The 22,498-nt window shown below is 39.7% G+C and overlaps 2 protein-coding genes and 1 long non-coding RNA gene across 8 annotated transcripts; 1 reads left to right on the plus strand and 2 right to left on the minus strand.

The window, feature by feature from the left end:
• Positions 1-4,248: 4,248 nt before the first annotated feature.
• On the minus strand, positions 4,249-11,122 carry LOC105057464 (uncharacterized). Of its 5 annotated transcripts, XR_012136836.1 has the most exons (4): positions 11,015-11,099; positions 8,938-9,174; positions 6,691-6,736; positions 4,249-6,124 (listed from the first exon to the last, which is right to left on the minus strand). It is a non-coding gene; the product is annotated as an uncharacterized lncRNA (long non-coding RNA). The 5 variants fall into 5 exon arrangements; XR_833987.3 differs by lacking the exon at positions 8,938-9,174 and having other exon boundaries at positions 11,015-11,122; XR_012136837.1 differs by lacking the exon at positions 8,938-9,174 and having other exon boundaries at positions 6,691-6,731; positions 11,015-11,105.
• A 198-nt stretch (positions 11,123-11,320) lies between these two features.
• Positions 11,321-19,781, plus strand: LOC105057463 (alkaline ceramidase). Of its 2 annotated transcripts, none has more exons than XM_010940079.4 (3): positions 11,321-11,448; positions 14,687-15,036; positions 18,930-19,781. In XM_010940079.4, exons 2-3 carry the CDS (start codon positions 14,780-14,782, stop codon positions 19,444-19,446), a joined length of 774 nt encoding a protein of 257 aa, XP_010938381.1. In that variant the 5' UTR covers positions 11,321-11,448; positions 14,687-14,779; the 3' UTR covers positions 19,447-19,781. The 2 variants fall into 2 exon arrangements, with proteins under 2 accessions (XP_010938381.1, XP_029124044.1); XM_029268211.2 differs by having other exon boundaries at positions 11,342-11,448; positions 14,733-15,036.
• Positions 19,782-20,281: 500 nt separating this feature from the next.
• On the minus strand, positions 20,282-20,977 carry LOC105057462 (uncharacterized protein At5g01610). The gene has a single exon (XM_010940078.4). The coding sequence runs from the start codon at positions 20,911-20,913 to the stop codon at positions 20,389-20,391; it is 525 nt and encodes a 174-aa protein (XP_010938380.1). The 5' UTR covers positions 20,914-20,977; the 3' UTR covers positions 20,282-20,388.
• Positions 20,978-22,498: the final 1,521 nt, after the last annotated feature.

Consider the following 22,498-nt stretch of genomic DNA (forward strand, 5'->3'; position numbering starts at 1 on the left):
GGCCAGCATCATAGAGGGCTTGTTCGGTAACAAGCTCCCTCTACTTCGGGATCGACATGTTCTTGAGTCGGTGGAAGTCCTCCCGGTCGTCCGCCTCCACCCGGCTGTTCTCGTTCGCCTCGGTTCGGGGCACGCCCCAATGAGAAGGGAAGCCCCAGGGAGAAGAAGATGAAACAAAGAAAAACTGGTTCTTCCACCCGTGGATGGACGATGGAAGGCCAGTGATGAAGGAAAGACCCTTCGGGGGTTGAAGAGCCACCACCCTCGGGCCTTAGGGTGGGGTCGGAGGACAAAAAATGCCCGAAGAGAAAGATACGAGGGTTGGTCGGCAGAAGCTGACACAACAAGGCGAAGCTGATTATTAGCCGGACAGAGTTCGGCGCCAGTTGCGCCGGACAAAGTCTGTAATAATCCAGCAGGTTCCGGACGAACTTCGGAATCGGGAGCCGAAGACCCGCACGGAGATCTTCGACGTACAGTGCCACCTGGCCGGCGGAGGGTTATTAACCCGACCGCCGACCCCGGGGGCGAAAAGTTGGAACTGCTCCGGGATACGATACTGATCCCGAAGCCGATCAACGTTCGGCCCCGAAAGCGAGGAAACCTCAACTTCGGAGTCGACCGAGGGTCATCGGTGGGATTTTCCGACGAGCCCCCTGAGATGAGTTTCCGGCCATCGCACCAGAACCAAGAGAAAGGCGAGACCAAAGAAGAAGGAGAAGGAAGAAAGGAGATTTAAAGGAAAACTACGGCTGAGGGGAAGGATCACGAACCCTAGGTGGACCCTTGCGAGAGTGGGAGAAGGGACAGCCGCTGGCGACGATGGAAGAACCACTCGGACACAGTCTCCGCAGCAAATCGTCAAGAATGGAGCTTCAAGCACAAGTGGCCCTATATATATAGGGCCGTCCGATGGCCGAGATGATGCCGCGTTGACCGAGATCCCTCGGATGGGCGTCGCGTGGCGACATCCGGGCCCCCCTTTTCGACCCGGTGGTTCGGCGCGCCCATCCCGGGAAGGCCGCACGCCTTCATTTAATGCGAAAGACGCCGGCCCCAACAACCTTCGACACGTGGCGAAAGGGCCGCGGTTCAGAATTAAATCGCCCGCGCCGATTCGCGTTCTCGATGGGACGTCTGACAGCGCCCCGCGCTCCCAGAACCGACGCTGGGCGGCGGTTTGCGTTCCCCAAAAGGCACCGGACACCCGATCGCCTGACACCGAATCGTCCGGCACCCGATCGCCTGACACCGAATCGTCCGACACCCGATCGCCTGACACCGGATTGTTTGACGTCCCATATTCAAACAACGGGATGTCTGACGTCGACCGGACCGGACCATCTGTCAGTGAGATCGGCAAACTCGGTCCAGGGCGTGGCAAGGAATCCACTCCTTTCGCCTGCGTGGTGACACGGGGTAATGCGACGTCAGACTCAGGAGTGAGGGGAGCAACTGTTGGGATATATCGACCGACTGACCGGCCAACCGACCGATCGACCAACCGATTGAAACCGGCCGACTGACCGGCCAACCGGCCGACTGACCGGCCAACCGACCGACTGACCGGCCGACCGACCGATCGATCGATCGAAGGTATGTCGGTCGGACAGACCCTTTCTGCCCTGCCGACCGACTGCACCAGGGGATCCGGTGCCCGACTCCCCCGACGTATCCGACTGACCACAGGAGGAGTCCGAAGCTCTACCCGGCGCCCCTCGGCTGGCCACCGACCCAAGGTCGGACGGCTCCTCCAGGCGCCGTACTGCTGCTAGAGGCTGTCAGTCCTGACAGCGGCGCTACCGCCTAGCGGTATTATCCTGCCTATGGCATAGTCAACCCTAGTGATTTGACGGCCCCACGGTGAGTTGACATCTTTACGGCGACTCTGACATTCTGCAGTGAGTTGACAATTCCTCAATTGTCCGCGCCATTAATGACGGCGCCATACCACGCTCCACTATATATATCGGGGAAGGCAACGGTGCGGAGGCCCCTTTTTTCGAAAACTCCCAGGCTTGCTCCCCTTCTCACTCTCTCTCGGTTGAGCTCTCTGTCTTCTTTTCACTGTTGCCCAATCACCTCTCTGACTTGACCGTCGGAGGGTCCCCGCCGGAGCCGCCTCCGGTCAGTGTGGACTTTCTTTTTGCAGGCGCTCGTTCCCGGCGACCAAGCGACGAGGGGATTGGCCGCAACAGCTCCTTTTCCATTATTTCGACAATCCGTCGACTATTAACGATTATAATCTGATGCCATGGTTTAATTAACGCAGTGTTAGGAAGGAAGCACGAATTATTGTTCTATATTTTATCCGTTTCTGTTTTGTGTTTGCTCGTTGATTTGAACCGTTTTTAATCCATGGAATCTGAAATAAATATTTTTCTTTCACATAAAAAAGCGGAAGCTTTATAGTTAGATTCTACTTGACAGGAAAAAGTACAGAGTTCATGTATTACTTGGAATCATCAAGATATTCACGAATTCAATGGATTAAGAACAACAATCCTCTATCCGCAAAGTGCAGAGATGGACCGGCATCAAATAAGATGACCTACGAGCATAAGTTGCGTCATACATAATATAATGGAATTCATTCAAGGATGCACAGCAATCAGTGGGCTGCACCGCAAAGGATCTTGATTATTTTTTCCCTTGTTTCTTGGTCGAGTGGCTAGCTTTGGTAGCATTTAGCGTTCGATCTTTTTTTTTTTTTTTTCCTCTTATGTTTGGGATTACCTTATGTAAGGTTGTGCTATGACATCAGGTCTGTTTTAATCAGGTATCTCTGGTCCCTTTCAGCCCGGTTTCAAACCTTTGTTATGGCATCTGGTCTTCTGCCAAATATCTCTACTGCTAGGTTTTACCCTGGAACATCAAGTGCTTTATTCAAAATTTTCCACCACCTATCTTAGCCGAGAAAACTTAGCCGCTTTCCTTCTTATCATGTCTATAAACATCAGTGCCTCCGTCTTTAGTGACAACACCATTCAAAGCTTGCTCTCTTCTGGTGTGCACCAGCTAAAGTTGAACAAAAATTGATCATATCCATGCTAATTTTTGGTGCAAAAATGATATTGGTGCCACGGATACACCAAAACTGTGTATTATATGAACAACCTTTCGTACAATGACCCCGTCTGCTTTTGATGTATATGTTTCCATTTTAAGACATGTTTGGTTGCTCGCAATATTATGGAAAGCTTGTTTTACTTGAAGAAAAATAATAAATATAAAAAAGTTATTACTTGTACGCATTTAGGTCTCAAAATCCAATGTGTGTGTGTGTGTGTGTTACGTATTTATATTTGATCAATATGCTCACAAATACGAGAACAATGGGCTAAAATAGGAAAGCATAATTTTCATTGTCTTGATCGTCCAAAATCCAAGCATATCAGAAGATTTCCTCTGATACATTAATAATTGAATACTAAATTATCAAGCCCTATCAGTGGGTTCAGGTTAAAGCATTCTTGCTTCAAAATCTTATATGCTTGTACCTTGATTCTTCAAGGTCGTGCATTTCAGACAAAGTATGCACGATTCTTTAGTGGCATAATCCTGCAGGGCTCTTAAAAAGATGAGAAAGGCTACTTGGTATTTGTGTAGTCCACCTTCATCATCTGTTAGTCTGCTAAGAAAAAACAAAGATACAACAAAGACAACTGGGAGGCTGGCAGAGTAATTATTTAGTTTAAGAAATATAAAGATCCTAGTTTGCCTTATAAGCAAAGCTATGATAATAATGAAGCATTCATTCATTTGAAATAAGTTATAAAGGTCACTTCTTTGTATCTCTTTGCGTAAGAGGCTTTCCTTAAATCCTATCAAAGATGCAATTGTATTTACTATTGAGGCCTCAAAGGTTTAAGGCCAAATAAAGAATACAATGATAACTATCTGTATTCATTTCAACTAATTTTATGAAAGAATAATGTGACAATTGGAGGTTATGAACCATGCCACAAAAACATTATAAAATTTGATAAATGATGGTCTAACATACAAAATTAGCTTTAAGTTCCCGAAAGAAGTCCAGGACAAGTCTACCGGTGACAGACAGTCCAGATATAATACAGCATCAACCAAGTTGAAAATATTCTTGATAATGTGGGCAAGGACTTCCATGGCATACCTTTTTTTTTTTTTTGATGAAGTGGGAGGTAGAACCACCCAATTTCATTAGTGAAAAAATATTTACAAAACATGGTGCATCAAACTGAGGGAGTTTAACAGCAGGTCCAAAAGTTTGGAAAGAGGAATTCAATTACAGCTTTGTGTTGTCAGGTTGTGCAATTAGCAGATTTTCAGATACATGTCTGGGTACTGTGGCAGGTTTCGAAATGTTGTTACAGGTTCTCCTATATTCAGAGCAGGCTTTCCAGGTTTCAGATTTTCAGGCTGTCAGAATATCAAATTTTGTTGCTGCTCTGTTCTTTGTTTACAGCTTCTAAGAGTGCAGTTGCAGACCATTCAGAACAATTTCGGACGTCTCCTTCATCCAGAATTTTGTAGCAGGTCGAGTAAACAGGTATTGGCTTATAGTTTCGTTTGACTAAGCCAGGCTCTCAACGTTGAGCAGGTGATTTCAATTGTCTTGATGTAGGAGTTCGCTTGAAACCGAAAGATCCTATTGTTGCGTTCCTTCTAGATGCACCATAGTTTTGCAACAGCAATGCAATCCCATTCGAGCTTTGGGATGTTATGAGGTAGGTTCTCCCTCCACTCTCCCCATAGTTCGTGGATGCTGATTGGAAGTGATGCCACGGACATTTGCTGGGTGAGATATAGCCATATGTGCTTGGAGTATCTACATGTAAAGAAGAGATGATCAATGCTTTCCTCCTCCAAGTAGCAGAGTACACACTGCAATGGAGCTGGGAACCTTCTGTTCTTGAGGTTATCAGCTGTGAGGATCTTATTATGGTAGACTAACCAGTTGAAGATTTTTATTTTTGCTGGTATCGACAGCCGCAAGATTATTGCTGCAAAGCTTGAGACTATTCCTCCATGACTTAGGAAGTTATAGAATTGGCGAACTGTGTATTTACTACATGAGCTTCATCTCCAAATAACTGTGTCATTTCCCCCAGCTGCATTGATTGAGTGTAGTATAGTATTTGGAGTTGATGAAGTTCATTCCTGCCTTGAGTGTTAAGCGGCCAGCTGAAAAGGCTGTGAATATTTTGGGTGTTTATGATATCACGAACAGAGATCATTGGGGCAGTAGTAAGCATAAAAAGATTTGGAAGGATATACTTAAGCGGCTAATCTGCATATCAGCGATCGAGCCAAAATGCTATTTCCTTCCCTTCACCTAACAGGTATTCAATTCCTGCTTCGAATAATTTTCGAACTTGCTGAGTGTTTTTTCATGCAGTTGATGCTAGCTTGAGACCAGATGGCTTTCTTAAAGACACTGCCGTGTTCTTGTAGTGAATATCTGAAATCATTATTCACCAATTCCTTTGATGTTCATTATGGTATCTCCACCATCTCTTGAGTGGTAAGCATTTGTTAAAAAGTCGAAGGATTAGTACGCCCAGTCCATCGAATTTCTTTGGTCTGCAGACTTGTTCCCAGTTTGCCAGACAGTGACCTCCAGAGCAATGTTTCTCAACCCTCCATAGGAAATCCCTTCTTCTTTTGTCAATTTGATTTACCACATTGACTGGAAGGAGGAAGGTTGACATCCAGTATGTGGGCAGGGCACTCGAAACTGTATTAACCAGTGTCAAACATCCTCCTAAAGACAGTAACTTATCCTTCCATGCAGAGAGTTTCTTGTCCACTTTCTCCACCAAGTTTCAATCCAATGATCTTACATGACCATTGTGTAGTGGGAATCCTAAGTATTTGGTTGGCAATATGGAGAGAGGGCATCCCAATATAGCCACCAGCTGCTTGCTCCTTGCTTCAGATAGATTAATTCCATATAGAGCACTCTTATCAAAGTTGATCTTCAGTCCTGAAATAATTTCAAATGAGTATAGTATGAACTTGAGGTGTTGGATGTGTTCCGTGTTGTTGTCACTTAAAATCACCATATCATCAGCATATTGCAGACATAGGATGTCTGATGTAGTGCTTGAATAGGGAACCCCACGTATGAGTCTGTTTTTTGCTGCCAGTAGAAGAATTCGGTGCAGTGAATCAGTGACTAGGATGAATAAGAGTGGAGATCATGGCATATTTAAAAAAAAAAAAAAGAAAAAAAAAAACCAACGAAGCGAAATAAGACTTCCATGGCAGCCCTGTTATTGTTTGTACGGGCAAGATTATCAAATCCAATTCTCTGTGAACACAATGACTGATGCTGGCAAAATTCAATGCAAGAACATAAATATTTAACAAGCACAGTACTCCATACAGGTTATGTATTGATGCCTTTTGCATTTCAAATTAATTGAATGTGAAATCACATATTACTGCAAAAACCATATTCAGTGATGGACTCTTTGGCTCTTTGGTGAGTAAAAACTAGGCATTTCAACAAGATGAAATAGTTTCCATGAAAATAAAATAAAAGAAAGATAACTGGTTAAAATGATTTAATTAACATGGAGACTCTCATTCTATGCCAAGTGCGGCGGCATATCTGGTGAACAACTCAACAAGTGATGAGTTTAATCAACTATAAGTAGAGAAGTATTTGAGTTACTTCATGAGGTGATTTAAGTATCACTTTACCTTCTTCCTTATGCCCCAGTCCAGCAGTTGTTACAGGCTACCTAGGCTTCACCAGAAAAAACAACGGGTCACAAAGAATCTGAAGAAATCCTAAACAGATATGACAACAACAGGCAAAGGCATTATGAGAGGATAAACATTTATCCATGCAGAATTACACACAATCACCTGCATTATATTTTAGAGGGAACTACAGACCTCAGATTTAGTTAAGGACAAATAAATGTCAAAGAACTTAATATGAGCATGGCCTTGAAAAGAGAAACTAAACATGGTCTTAAGGTGTGAGAGGTGATATCCTCACTACAAAATTTAGAACAAGTTGAAACTTTTGCTGAAAAGAAGGTCGATTTGTGGGTATTGAATCTTTCAACAACTGTAACTGCTAACAAGCAATAGCCCCTCAACTCGAGGTGAGAGTTCATGAACACTGACAATGCTAGGTCTTAATTAAGTGAAAATTTTGAGGTTGGTTAAATTAGCTATCAATACACTCAAATCCTTAATTAGCTGATTTTTATGTCTTCAAGAAAGAGAAAAAGAATCAAGAACCAAAATAAATAAAAAAAAATCCAAGTCCATATCCGCTTAAAACTCAATAGTTCCATATGAAGCTGGGAGTCCAAGATTTGAAGATTTTGCACTCTCACTAACCAAAAGGAAGCATTCTCTACATTTGGACCTGATGATCTAAGGTCTCAACTTGTCAAATAAATTACATAAATGAAAGGTGCAAATGATGGCCGACTACATTGTGGCAGGCGGTACAAATTGAGAGTGGGATGTGCAATAGATAGTGATGAGACAATGAGAGTATATTGTGCTACTCTGAAACTGATCATCTCTAATCTACAGGAATTTTCAATATAATATAAACCAAGATGGACTTCAAGCTGAAGATTTTTTACAGTTAACTGGCATCATATTTCCCTATGGTATTGTAATCAGTTAGTTGCATCTAGCATTTTGTGATGTCTGTGAATGCAGTTTCTAATGAAAGGTTTTGATGTCAACAAAATACCAATCCCCAAGCTAATAATGCTTGTTTATCTACCAAAAGCAAAGATCTACATTCGTTACTACCAAAAAAAACATCTACATTCATCAAACTTCGGTGAATGGACATGACTATCACAGCATATCTGTGTACTTACATAAAACAGTTACTAATACCAAATCTGATAGAACTGCTTGTTTGAGGCCAATCCAAGAAAGTAATGAGTTTCTAGTAGGAACATAACCAAGGTTTTAAAATTCGGTGTCAGTTTTGGTTTCGGTCCTCTAGGAAGAGTTTTCATATCCATTGTTTTGACGGTTTTGGCAACTTCATTCCAAGTTTCAGAATTTTGGTCAACAAAAAAAGGAAAAAAAAAAAACAAAAAGGTAGAAAAGTTAAGAAAAAAACTAGAAAAATTATTTCATATCATTTATTGTGTTTTAAGTTATCCAGATCATAATTTGTGCAGTTTGGATAGTTTCAAATCGAAAATAAATTGTTTTAAAGTTTAGTGCTTTATGTGTCTTATTCCTTTTTTTTTAATAATTTCTCATATTTTCCCTAATTTTTGCATTTAACTAAACTTTCGTCTTGGCATATTTCATTCTATTTCATTTTAGTAATCCATCTAATCAAAAAAAAAAAAAAAATCTATTTAAACATGTTTCCTACTATTTCTCTTGAATAACCTAAGCAAGGAAAAAGGCCCATCCAAATAAAAATGCATTTAAATTTCATTTAAATAATATTTAGATTAGATTATTAGACCCTTAAATTTATGTGGTATTAAATAATATTGACATATTTTGGAAAAGCAAGCAGATGTTAAATACATGCTTGGTAAGCATAAACTAAAAAGGGGAAAAAAACCATTTTGGTCATTTTCACCAAAACTGCAGAAACCGGTGAAATTGACCAAAACCAAAAAAAATTTGTTAGGTTTGGACCGATCTCGGCAAAACACATCAAACCAATACTTCAAACCTTAAACACAAGTATATAACTAGTAGTAATGGTAACAATTGTTTCCTTTAATAAGGTATTTAAGACAACGAGAAATATAGCTATATTAAATGAAACATTAAAGTTCTGTGCATAGCTTGATTACAAGATTCCAACGCATGCAACATTAATTTCTATTCAGTTTAGAAGAATAAATTAAACCGTGTCAACAAGTTTATTCATATGGTTCCAATATCATGGATGCAATAAAATTTAAGAGAAGGAAGCAATAGCAGCATTTTGTTTACCAAAACATGACTAGTTCCACTGAGGCATTATCATATCTTGGCTCTTTGGCCAATAATCTGTGCCTTAAGGAGAAAAGCAGCTTCTTGTAATATATCTTGCCTTCTTCTAACTTTATCAGTTTATGCAATTTGCTCCTGGTTGCATAGCATGCAAGCAATAAAGAATTCCCTTCTTGCTGATTTGTCATCTGCCATTCAAGACAGGATCTTTCCTGCCTAAAACTGCATTTGCCAGGACTTTGGCACCAACATAGAAAAACATTAAGAGTTGCTTATAACATACTCCTACCATATTTGATACAAACAAGGAACCCATGTTGCTGGAAAATGCTTGCAGCTTGAGTATGGCATAAAAGAAATTGCTATCAAAATAACTACCACCTGGGGTTATATTCACTGTGGATCCATGTTATAATGGTGATCATCACTGGATGTCCCAAAAGTTACTATGACTGTCTCGCTTTCATATGTTCTTGTTCAAGGCCCCGAAATGTGGGTCACCAACTTCTGTAATCTTGGTACAAGGATCAATTGCTCTCGTCTTTTTAGGGCTGATTACATATTCCTGCTTATGTTGATTGTCCATCATACACACCATTACTGTTAACCATGAAGCATAACCAACAATCCTAATCTACTACCAACATCCTTAAAGTGCTACATTCTTCAAACACGTATCAACTTGATGAAACAAACTAAAATTTAGGTGCGACCAGACTCATGCTGATGTCCTTGCTTGCTTGACTTGGCATTATAATCATTGATCACCAAAATATACCATAAACAACAAGACTTCTTTACTGTGCAGTTTCGTAAAAGACCAGATTCTCCAAAGGAAACATATTCAACTAACAGGACAAAATACAGGTCCATGTGTCACTGCATGGTCACTGATTTGGTGCTTAACCAGGCATGCCCCCTATTACCCTACACTATTGGCAACAAGCTCTTCATCGTTATTACCCTAAAGAGCCACATCCTCCTTTTTCTTTGGGTAAGTGACCATCCACCTTTAATACTAGAACTTTTTATATAAGCAAGCAACAAGCTTATCACCATTGTTACCCTAAAAAGCCACATCCCTTTTTTTGGGAGAGTGGGGGTGGGGGGGGGTTGAAGGCCGAGTATGGCCATCCTCCTTTAAAACTAAATTTTTTTATAGAAGAATCTCGTTTCATGCTCCACTCACTATACTTTTTTTTTTAAAAAAAAATCCTCTTACAGAATAATTAATACATGATCTTATCTTCAGACTCCACATCCCAAGAATACCAGAAAACCTCGATGGAATCAAAAAAAAAAAAGGATGTTAAACATCTTATTCTAAGCCCTCAACTATTTTGTGCTTTATGAGGCCCTCATAATTAAGTAGCAGTGGCCAATATATGGGGAAAGAAAATGTCGCTGCAACTAAAGATTCAGAGAAACCTCAGAAAACACACACTAGTGGGATGAGTCAAAAAATACACTCTACAAATGGCCTCCAACATGCTCATTTGCCCATCAGCTACTTTGCAGTTCTTGGCTTGAGGCAATCACCAAGAAATTTAGGTAGCCACCTCGACGCTCATGAATGCATACATGCATGCATGTAGCTGGTTTTCAATGATAGTATTATGGATTCTATCAAACTCGAACTGATAATCGTGCTCAACCATCAACTTGATTTTGCTCCAGTCAAACAGGATTATGAACATTCTCTCTTCCTCTTTTCTTTTTATATGTCATCTACTTTTCTTAGTGGGAACAACTTTTCCCCCTTATTCTACTTTCCTTTTTACATATCCTTTGCTCCAGATCCATTTCTCAGGTCCACTTTAGTAATAAAATCCAAGCCATCACAGCCATCTGCCCCTAATCACTCCTCCAGAACTATAAGCAATCAAATTTAAAGCATGAAGAAAAGAGGTAGATTATTCCTCCAGATCGAAAAGAATAACACAATGACCATATCAAATGACCTAGATAATTATTTATACCACAGAAGTTTATCTCAAAACTGTGAGAACTAATCCAATGCATGGATTCGATTTTTCTTTTCCAAGCCAAAGAAGAAAATAGGAGAAGGAATCCTTACAGCGCGGATCGGCCGATCAGAGAAGGGGAATACGAAACCGTTCCAAGGTTCGAACTCGGGCTGGAAAGAAGAAAAGCTCGATAGAATTTTGAGCGGGCTTTAATGGCTCTGGCCTTTGTGAGTGTTTTACTTTTGACCGGACCGGCCGATTAAAGCGGTTGAGTCCCAACCGGCGAGCTATTTGGTTCCAGATAGAATCATAGATAGAGCCTTTAAAGTTTAAATTCCGCGGACAACCCTTCGAGCCAATGACTGAACCGGACCCAAGGTGGAGTCCAACCGGTTTAAGCAAAACGTCCGGTTTCCATGTAATATAAAACAACCCTTTACTTCCCCGGTGACTCGGTCTTCGTGATTCCCATCGGCCGCTAGGGTTCTCAAAAGGCATCGAGGTGACGCCGTGAGAGCTCAAGGTGACGCCGGTGTTAGACCAGGTATCTCTATTTCTGTCTCGGATTATGAGAAAAGAAGTTAACATTGTGATGATTAGATAAGGCATGATATCATCCCCGCAATGAGTGTTTTTTTTTTTAATTTTTTTTTTTAATTTGATGGAGTTGGTCGTGGAATCAGTGGGAATTGAAGGTGGGATCTAAGAAAGAAAGTTTTTACAAAAAAAAAAAAAGGAAATTTTCTTGAATTTTGAGCTTTAGAGCATAGCTGTGGATTAGATTGCTAGTATGAGACAGTCATCTTATGGGTAGTTTGAAAGCAGAGAGAATGGTTGTACCCTTATTGGTTCTTTCTCGTTGAAGTTCTTGTGATTTGGTTCATTGAATTCAGTGTTATAAGTTGTAGTCATATTGGAACTCGGAGAGCGGAGCAAAGCTGGTGCCTTTTCTTCTGTTTAGGTCTTCTGTTAAATGACTTGGGTTTCAACTTTATTGACTGGTATTTAGATTTGGAGTTCTGAAACTAGGGCTTGCTGTGTCTCCTTTGTTTCTATCCTTTTTTAATCTGGTTGTTGCTTGGTGATGTCCCTTCTGAACTCATGATGGTAAGCTCCATGCTTTATTCATGGAAATCATGCTTATTATTTCTGTTTGGTTACAAATTTACTTCATCAAAACTTTAGACAAAATTCTGAATGGTATATGGTCATACATGATAGTATGCAGTATGGGGATGTTCTGCCGTACTGACCAATGGATTATACCTTCTAGCATTCTAGTATGTAAAGTGGTCGCCATTGTATGTATGTTAGGACCAACTTACATTATTTTCTGTTTACCCAAAAAAGCATTAATTTGTCAAGTACTGCTGGTATTTTGCTTTTTTTTCCTATTATCATGGCTAATAATGGTTGTTTTTGGAAATGCGCATGAAACAGGCTGGCCTGAAAATATTCTAAGATTTCAATATGTCAGGTTTGTGTTGATCTTTAGCCAGATCCGACCTGAGCCGTTGCTAGCCTCATCTATGTTTCGAAGCAAATTAGGCGGTGGCAAGTTTCTTTCCGAGTTCATATCAGGTTGGATAAACGAAAGTCCGATTCACCTGGGTTCTTGGATACATATTGGTCCCACTATCTTTAGATGTAGTCGTACATCCAAAATATGCCATACCATACCGAGCCGGTTGGTACAGGACATACCGTACCATATGGAATTGGTATGCAGTATAGAGATATACCGACATTCAATAGGCTAAACCGACCCCCATACCAAACATACCATCATAGTAACATGATGGCACCAATGTAGGGTCCGGTATCAAGACAGCATACCTTGCGTACATCCAATATGCAAGTTCTCTTGATCCAAGCTTGCATCATCCAATCTCATGTGTTTTGCATGTGATCAGCACTTATTGTTAAACATCCTAATAATTTGTCATCAAATCATTGAGATGTTTCAAACCCTTGCCAGTCCCCTAGTACTCCTTACTTTTAATCCTCCGAGCCAGCTTTTCAAGGTATGCTATCTCTCCCAAAAGGCCTAAATTCCTATTTCCTACCAGAGTTTCTCTATTTGTTTCCTTATTCTTCTTATTTTAATTTGTGATGTAGACCTATTTAGATCTCATCTGAATCCCCTAGTTCTCAACTACTACATTTCATGATAACCAAATTGTGGCTTGTTGGGATAATTCTCATGTTTTTTTCAATAAAGTTATTCTTGTGAGATTTGAGGGGAATCGAATTGTTTTAGATTTATCAATCATTGAAGCAGAGAGGATTGTTGTTGGAAAGGGAGTGTAAGTATGAGGATGGGATGTAGAATAGCTGCATGTGATTTAGATTAGGTTTTTTGCATGATTACTGGCTCCAAGAGATGCTTATAATGGTCTTCTTCTAGTGTTTGGTATTCATCAATGTATTACAGCATGGAGAACTGTTGTGGAGAAGAGGATGTAACCATTAGACTTAAATATTTTGGAATTTTGGTTTGATAGAAATTAGCTCTATTTCTCGATGTGTGAGTTTAAAGGATCTGATAGTCGTTTTGATGAGGAAATAGTCTTCAAAGAAGTTGACTGACTTTCTTCAATTGCTTGTTATGGTTATTTGGATAGAAATTTTGGGATGATATGTAGGTGGCTTATTGATGGGAGGATGTATATTATACTCTTTATCCTATTATGGGGAATATGATAGCTTTTTTACCTTTCGAGTTCGCTGTTGAAGAAGAAAGCTTTGGGTGTCAATTAAGTTTGAAAACTTTGTTTGAGTTGTAATTCAGGAAAGGATCCATATGAATTTTGTTCAAAGGGTGTCAAAACATGAAATATGTGTAGTATTGGGATTTAGTTTACTTAATCCTAATTTACACTTTGGCTTGGTTGTCATGCTGGTAATTTTGCAGTTATTCAAAGTCCCTTCCTCTCAATCAGTTGATCTGGAGTCTTCTATTATACATTGAAATTCTCTGATGTCTCATAACCATGATAGAAGAAACTTGAGCATTCTTCCTCATAGTTGTCTCTGAAGTTTTGGATGATGGAAGAAATTTTGATAAAACATTAGTTTTGGAGGCTGAGTTTATATGTGTAAACATTAGTCGATATAATCATTTTGATTTGAGGAGGCTTGCTATCTGCTGGAAGAATTCTATTGTCTTATGGTCATTTTTTTATTTTTTATTTTTTCCATTTTCCTTTTGTGGTCCTCTGGTATGTTGTCTAAGCTCTGTTTCCCTTGTTGGTTTTCAATTGTTGTTTACTGCTTACTGAAAAAAGCTATTAATATCAGAAAGTTGTTAAAAATTATAATCAAGATCATGGGAGATCTATGGGAGGGTAGAGTTAGTGAGAGAAACCTCTTCCTAGTTAGCTGTATGCATTGGCTAGCGGGTTTGAATCCCAGTTAGTCCTTGAAATCTGTCCCTTGGGATCGTTTAATTCATCCTTGTAAGATAGATCCTGATGCATGCTAGGCAGTATTGAAATACTTTAATCATGTAAGGTTACAACCATAGCCTTTTGGGTCTGCAACTGGAGATTTGGATATCTGTTCTATGGATTGCTTTCAGGCTCTTTCTTTGGATGTGCTGGAGCCTATAAATACACATTTTTGGACCGAGTTATAATGACTTGAATATGTTATGATTGGATTTGGGATTATGATATCTTCTTGGTTTTATTTGGTTATAAATGCTTTAATCTAGTATAAATTAAGTTTATTATTGGTGCTCTTATATGAATGCTTATGGGACAATTACTTATTTTCTGCAGGTGCATTGCTAGCCATATGATTTAGCACCGGTACCTTTGTGTGCAGGGTTCCTTCATTATGTGAATTTGAAATCCAGTACATATTTATAGAGAATGGCAGATTCGGTGGTATCGAGTTTCTGGGGCCCAGTAACATCCACTGTTGAGTTGTGTGAGAAAAACTATACCCATTCATCATATATTGCAGAATTTTACAACACTATATCCAATGTGCCTTGCATACTTTTAGCACTCATTGGACTTATAAATGCCTTACGACAACGCTTTGAGAAAAGATTTAGTGTTCTTCATATATCCAACATGATTCTTGCAATCGGGAGCATGATATTTCATGCCACATTACAGCATGTGTAAGTTCCTTATCCCTGTAGATCAATATTTTGCAATATTCCTTTGTTATTGCTGTAGATTATTCTGATCATATTTGCAATTATCTTCTTATGTGTGCTTCCTCTAATTTTATTAGCATCCTTTTGAATTCTTAATAATCAGGGGAGAGAAAGATGTTCTGACACATAAATGTTCCAACACATCTAACAGGAAAGCGAAAAATAGAGCTCTTTGCTTTTTGTCTGATGTAAAAGTAGAAAATTATCTCTAGCCTGTTATATATCAGCCTGCATAATTGCTTCCATTATTTATGAATTTCATTCAAGTTCATATGATATCAGACCTTCCACAGCTACATAGTAGAACAATATGAACTAATATATTTATCTCCAAGCTATGTTGGCTCAGCTGGAGGGAGCGATGAAGGTATTTTGCTGGTGAAGCGTCAACATGATGCACGCAGGGTGAAATAGTTCAGTTGGCATTTATACTTCTATTCTTAGTTTCAGTATTTACTTTGTAAAATTCTTCTAAAGTTCTAGATGCTGAAAGAAAAGAGTCTACCTATCCTGCTTCATACATTCATGGGTAATAATTATAGATTTGGTGTTTGCTGTTTATAAGGGCTCCCGATGCTGAAATAATGGATAATTTTGGCCGTCTTTGAACCAGGTTGGGTCCAGGTTTTGAATGTTGTCTCAAATCCACATCTGACTTCAGACAAGCAAGTGTTACCTTAGCCCTTGTTTGACCTGGGCCCAACCAGCGCTCCATTTTGTGCCATGCCTAGCAACATGGCAATTACATTTGCTCCCTCATTAAATTCTGTCTTCATTGTTTTATATGCCAAGAGGGCTCCTATGTTGCACATAGGTGTTAATAGGGAAAATTGTGTGTATATACTTCCTTTTTGTCCCTTTTGTCGTCTTATGATTTTCTACCCCCATCTCAATATTATATGTTGGTGCGATTGCCTACCTATAATTTGTTTTTGACTTGATTAAGTCAAACCTCGCTACAAATGAGTATTTCCTTCTATGGAAATTTAGCTTATCTGTTAATTGATTTTGATAGTGATTTCTTTCCCTTGCTAGAAATCTTAGCAGCTAGGAACGTCTAATTATGATACCACACACATTCTGAAATCTCTCTGAAAACTTGCTTCAACACCAACTTCCCAAGTAATCCCTTTCTTTTCTATTTGAGAGACCAGTTTTCATGCACCTGCTCTCAGTTCAGGTAATTAAATGCAAAACTCTTATTTATGGACAAGATTCTCTTGCAAGATAGGTAATGGTCATTTACTATGGGATGATTGAGTTAAACTGCTAATTACTTATGCAGCAAATAGATGTATAGGTGAATTGGAACAATAGATTGTTGAATGAGTCAAACATTCATTGGCAAACCTTTGGATGCAATAGCAGTATGGAAGAGGACATGGTTGAGCTTTCCGTTTTCAGTTTCGATGCCATTCATAAATAGGTGACAGTTGTTGCATGGGTAAACTGGACGGGAGTTTTTTTCCTTCTTAGAGTAAAGTCGGTCATTCATAAAAATGGGAGGTGTTGATGCCAGGAATAAGGCTTCCTATTGGGCTTTTAGAAGAGTGCCTCAAGTAAAAGAGGATAAGTTGTGATTCATGAAGATAATGAATAGTGTAATTTTAGCAATTAGGGTCCTTTTATTGGCCTAGTTTTGGGATCATGTCTGAACTTAAGGTAGTGTTTCCTTTCTTCTTTATTGACTGACAATCTTGCTTTACTGTTCAGGGGTTTTATGTTGTTGGCCATCATAATCTATTTTAATCATTATTTGAGCAATGATGCTCTAGCCAGATGAATAGTTTCAATATGCTATTATGAGTGATAAATGACATTGTAAAGGACTATATATATATATATATATATATATATATATATAATATATATATATATATATATATATATATATATATATATATATAATCATGTTTGCTCAAACAGTTTCAGGTTATTTTAAGAGATCAACATGCTATTATTCAATGAAGCTATGGGGGACATCAGGTTAGTTTTTGTTTAGGGTTGTTGAAGTATTAGTGGTGGCCAAGGGTAATATTGGTGATCAACTACTTTTAAACTAAGTGCTATTTTTGTAGGTATTTGTATCTATCAGATTTGGTCTGCCCAAACTTATCAAAACTTGGTTCTTTTCTATGTTCTTCCATTTTGGTACTTCATATGTGGTTGATAATGTCTCTGGAGTCTCTAGTGAAATTATTGCATGCACCAGGTGCAAGTGAACCAGGATAAATCCCAGAGCATATGCACGGTGGATAGCATGTAATCGGGAATTGGTGAAAGACAAGGGGTAGCATGGCATGTTATCCACCGTGAGATTTGATGCTATCCAATTGCACCTGGTGCATGCAATACGGAGGCCTGCGCCGTCTACCATGAAGTAATGGATGGATTACCCCTGAATGTTTGTCTGGCTGCATTTTGGTAGTTTTTTTTTTTCTGTAATTAGTATTACTGAATCCTGATATTTGCATTCGATGTAAAAATAATATACATATATATTGTGGAAGTGGGGCGGGCGTATAGGATTGGATCAAGATAACAAATGGGACCATGGATTATTCTATATGCGTATATTAATTTTGAGTATTGTTTTGCTAATAGAGAAGAAGGGATGAAACGGTGGGAGTGGGGGAGTATATGATTGGATAAAGAGGGAGAATATGTTGAGTGGATTCAAATGTCAGAATCTTACCGATTACAAACAAATGGGGCCACGCATGTACGCACATGTATTTTATATATATATATATATATATATTTGTGTGGTGGGGGGGAGTATATTCATTTTGAATATTGTTATACTAATCGAGGGGAGGATAAAATGGTGGGAGTGGGGAAGTATAGGATTGGATGAAGAGGAATAATGTGGCGACTGATTCGAATACGGGAATGGTATCGGTAACAAACAAATGGGGGCATGCATTATTCCAGTTTTGCGCATCAAAACAATCTGTATTGGCATATTAACTAATGACGTTGCCATCAAATGACAGACCTAGAAACTTCAGCTAGTGCTTAGAGTTTTATATTAAGAAGTGTCGGCGTTGGGTGATAATTAGTGTGAAAATGCTGAAATATAATCTGATGTCTTGGTGGTGTTGGGAATGTTACGTACCCTCCACTGTTGTAGCAGTCTCACTAAATAAGTCAAGATATGTCCTTTCCACACAAGGGACGCTGGCCTTTTGAATATTAGTTGTCTGTAGGCCTTGAATACCATGGAGGCTCTTTCCACTGCTACTTGAGAAGTAAAGTTTTGATTAAATTAGTAATTTACTAACTTACTTTTAAATTCCTATTCCTTGACAATTTTCCTTGTCTTTTAAATTTCAATTCATTGAACTTTTTTTTTTGTCAAATATGGACACCTGCTAAATATTGAATCTAAAACTAATCATTTTACAGAGAAATAAATATATTACCCTATACAAACAAACACCTGCATCATAAGGACCCACTCACATGCCTATGTTTCTACAGAATTCACAACGTGACAGCAAACACTTGTTTTAAGCATTAGCTCATCTACTTTCGTCTTCATGGTCCTCTCCATTGTGCTCTACTTCACTATACGGTCCTCAATTATAAGGGTTATAACCTCCAATTTTCTTATCTGGGCACCTATGTTGTAAATTTACCATCTGGCATGGTGCCTTAAGTTTTGACTTCATGTACACATTTAACTCCCTTGGGTTTTATGACATGGTAAATCATTGGGTTGGCCATTATTTCGAGTTTTTGCAGTCATTTTTTCTTATTTATGCCAAGTTCTGGGATAAATTTATAAGATTACTTAGTAGCTGCTCTTCTCTCATTAAATTTACCTGATCACATTTTACTCTCACCTTCAGACTCCAACAGAGTGATGAGACACCAATGGTGTGGGAGATGCTGCTTTACCTTTATGTCCTCTACTCCCCGGACTGGCATTATCGGAGTACCATGCCTACTTTCCTGTTTCTCTATGGTGCTGCCTTTGCCGTAGTCCATTCTCTGGTGCGTTTTCGAATAGGATTCAAGGTGCACTACGTCATACTGTGTCTTCTTTGTATTCCTCGGATGTACAAGTACTACATCCAGACTAAAGAGGTGTCAGCTAAGCGGCTGGCCAAACTCTATGTGGCAACAATATTTTTGGGGACTCTATGCTGGTTGTTTGACCGTGTCTTCTGTAAGAAACTCTCTCGTTGGTACATTAACCCACAGGGTCATGCCTGCTGGCATGTGCTTATGGGATTCAACTCATACTTCGCAAACACCTTTCTCATGTTTTGCCGTGCTCAGCAACTGGGATGGAAACCCCGAGTCGTCCACCTTTTCGGTTTCTTCCCTTGTGTGAAGATTCAGAAACCGAAAAAAGGGGAGTGACAGCAGGTAGCAAGATTTCTCGAGTGCTTGATGCTGGTTTCTTTTTTGATTGTGAAAGCAAATGTTCGATTGAGCATCTGGGCTGGCAGAGACATTTTGTATATGGACATCGGTGATCGGAGTTTTGATGTCGTTAGTTTTCGACATGAACTGGCGCTTTCTATGTATTATATTTAATTCTTCAATCCAAGATCTTTTGTTTTCTTTTTTGATGCACAATATGGAGTCTCCAGATTGTAGATTTAAAATTGAATTTAATTTTTTTTTTTTCCAATATACTGAATCTTATGGAATCAAATTTTCCTGCTTTCCAAGTTGTACCAAGAACTTCTTGATGATGCCTTTTGTCATACAACTAGCTTTCCTGTTAAAATAGCATCTATGTAAGCATCTTCGATGCACACAAGCTGGAGTGCTGCCGGTAGATGTTTCATCTAGATCTTCTCATGTCTGTATTTGATGTTTGATGGATTCTGAGCTCTGATGGAACAAATAAAATTTATGGATAGTCTGCTAAGCTTTATGTAGTTGGAAATATTGGTGGAATAAACATTCATGGAGTCTCATGTCTTGAAGTTCTGGTTTGGTTGTATGACTCAGTGTTGTGATTACTCTTGTTTCTTTTAATGGATTTCCATCTACATAACCTTGAAGATGACAAGCCTGGGAAAAGCACTTGATCACCTGTTTATACTTATCTGGTTGTCTATGTAACTGTGTCTACTTTCCATGACTTGCTATATAAATGTTTATACATGAATAAGCTTGCAAATGCTAAAATATGTTTGGTAATTGTAACACAATGGTTTCTCTGACCTCGTTAAATAATACACCATTCCGATAACCATATATCCATTTCCATTATTTCTAGATACCCATATATGGTAATACATAACAGTAATTAAAAAGGCATCCCTTTTACCGTGAAAAGGAATTGATCAATCAAAAGGGCCGGGAACCCCTCAATTTGATCCGAAGAGGAGAGGAAAAGGAAGCTCCGTCGCAGTCGAAGCCGCAGCCGCACTGGGGATTCTCGTAGAAGTTGTCGACGGTGAAGTCGGCGGAGGCGATGCCGACGGAGAACTCGAGCTGGTCCCCGTGGCGGGTGACCTCGATGATGTTGATCCAGAAGAAGAGGACCTTGACGCTGACGCCGCGGAGGTCGGAGAGGCGGCCGACGGAGATGGTGCCGGAGATGGTGGACTGGTAGCGCAGCTGGTAGGATCCCTCCAGGGAGAAGCTGCAGGTGCCGTTGAAGTAGGCGGAGAACTTGCCGGTGTCCGTGTCGAGGTCGTAACCCAGGCAACCCTTGGGGAGCAGCCCGATGGGAAAGTTGTACGACTCCAGCACCTCGTAGGCGTTCGGCTTCGTATCATCGGAGAGGATGGTGGGGAGGGGTGAGCTTACCGCGGCGGAGGCGATGCAGAAAAGGAGGAGGACGAGGAGGAGAGATCCCATCATCCCCATGGCTTCTTTCTTTCTTTCTTCTCTAGTTCTGTAGTGGCTTCTATTTCTACACGCCTTCTGTTTGTTTGTTTCTGCGGTTTTATCCAAAGAGAGACCCGGCAAACCACGCGCGAGCAAGGGTTGGTAGGGTAAAGGGGAGATAATCTTTTAGCCTCGATGATGACCTACCAAACTTATACCTTGCATCGGTGGCAGGCCACGTGGTATAGGATGATTAGTTGATCCGGAGGGTGCGGGGGCCGAACCGAATGCCACGTTCGAGTGGAACGCCTTGGGTAAGTTATTTCTTTCAATTAATATTTGGGTTAAGGGAGCAGCGGTGGATCGGCGCGGTCGAGCGGTGGAGAGGATGTGCGCGTACTGTGGGGCACAAAATGTCCCGTTTAAAATGTTATCTGTTTATTATCCGGAGAAGGGTATCGGTGTTCATCCCTGGCATTTATCAGCACTACAGTTTCTATCTGGTGGTGACAATGCGTAACATTTTAATCTGTTTTAGTTGATTCAACATGTTGTGGGAATCAATGGATGATGCATCAGATATTTACTAACTTCTTCCAACCATTGGTAAGGCAGCTTTTCAGCCGGCTTTTATGTCTCCCTCTCTTTGAATCTTAGATTGATTTTACTACACAGTCAAGATTTTGAGGTATTTTTCATCTTTTAGCCATATTAATTCCCTTCTTGTGGATTGCATATTCCCCTCCTTGGTCCTTAGAAAATCAACTTTGATGGTTCAATAAGTGGGAATCAAGCAGGTGCAGGGTTTGTGATTAGGTATGAATCGGAGCATTTGCTTTCAACAAAAGATAAGCCTCTTCCTTCTTGCATTGTGCCTCTAGTCTATTTTCAGCTCTTGTTTGTTGAATAAAATTCCTTCACTATCATTCATTGGCTTAACCCCCTTTCAAATGATGTATATGCTACCGTCCTTTCTTATAAGATAGTCTTCATGGAAAAGGATTTTTGAGAAGTGTCAAGTGTTATAGATGTTTCAAGAAAGGAATCGGACTTTAGATTGGGTTGCTGGAAAAAATATTTGCTGCAACGATGATATCGCCATATGTGTCGCAAATCAATAAAATTTCTATATTTCATCGATTGTAGTATATTTTATTAATTTTTGTAAATGATATCCACACTATCTTCTTGTATTTCACTGATTTCCGTTGCAAATATGGCATGATATCACCATTGCAATGAATATTTTTTCGGGTTGCTGGTCAAGCATGAAATCAGTCTCTTCTGACCCATGCCACCAATCCCATTCCTCCAAATTTGATCCTTATTTAGCTCTGATATATTGGGTGTACGGTATACAAGACCTTCATAGTTTTAGGCCTAGCCCCAAGTACATCAGAAAAAAAAAAAAAAAAAAATTGTAGGTCCTCACCTAACTTTTCTTTAATCAGATAAATTACTTATTCAAATTTTATATCTGAGTTTTTGATCCACTTGATGAATAAATCAGGTTCAAATTGAAAGATTTTTTTTATCTTTTCTGTATCCGATTCAACTTATATCTGATTCAATTCATTCCAATTGCCGCTTGTAGTTTTTATCCTCATAATAGCATTTTCATATC

Source organism: Elaeis guineensis, chromosome 14, assembly GCF_000442705.2.
Source record: "Elaeis guineensis isolate ETL-2024a chromosome 14, EG11, whole genome shotgun sequence".
NCBI classification, from domain to species: Eukaryota; Viridiplantae; Streptophyta; class Magnoliopsida; order Arecales; family Arecaceae; genus Elaeis; species Elaeis guineensis.

Bases quoted from the DNA above. Each gene is read 5' to 3' on its own strand.
- LOC105057463 (XM_010940079.4), top strand. From the start codon at position 14,780: ATGGCAGATTCGGTGGTATCGAGTTTCTGGGGCCCAGTAACATCCACT. The intron at 15,037-18,929 runs GTAAGTTCCTTA...TCTCACCTTCAG, and splicing joins CATGCCACATTACAGCATGT to ACTCCAACAGAGTGATGAGA.
- LOC105057462 (XM_010940078.4), bottom strand. From the start codon at position 20,913: ATGGGGATGATGGGATCTCTCCTCCTCGTCCTCCTCCTTTTCTGCATC.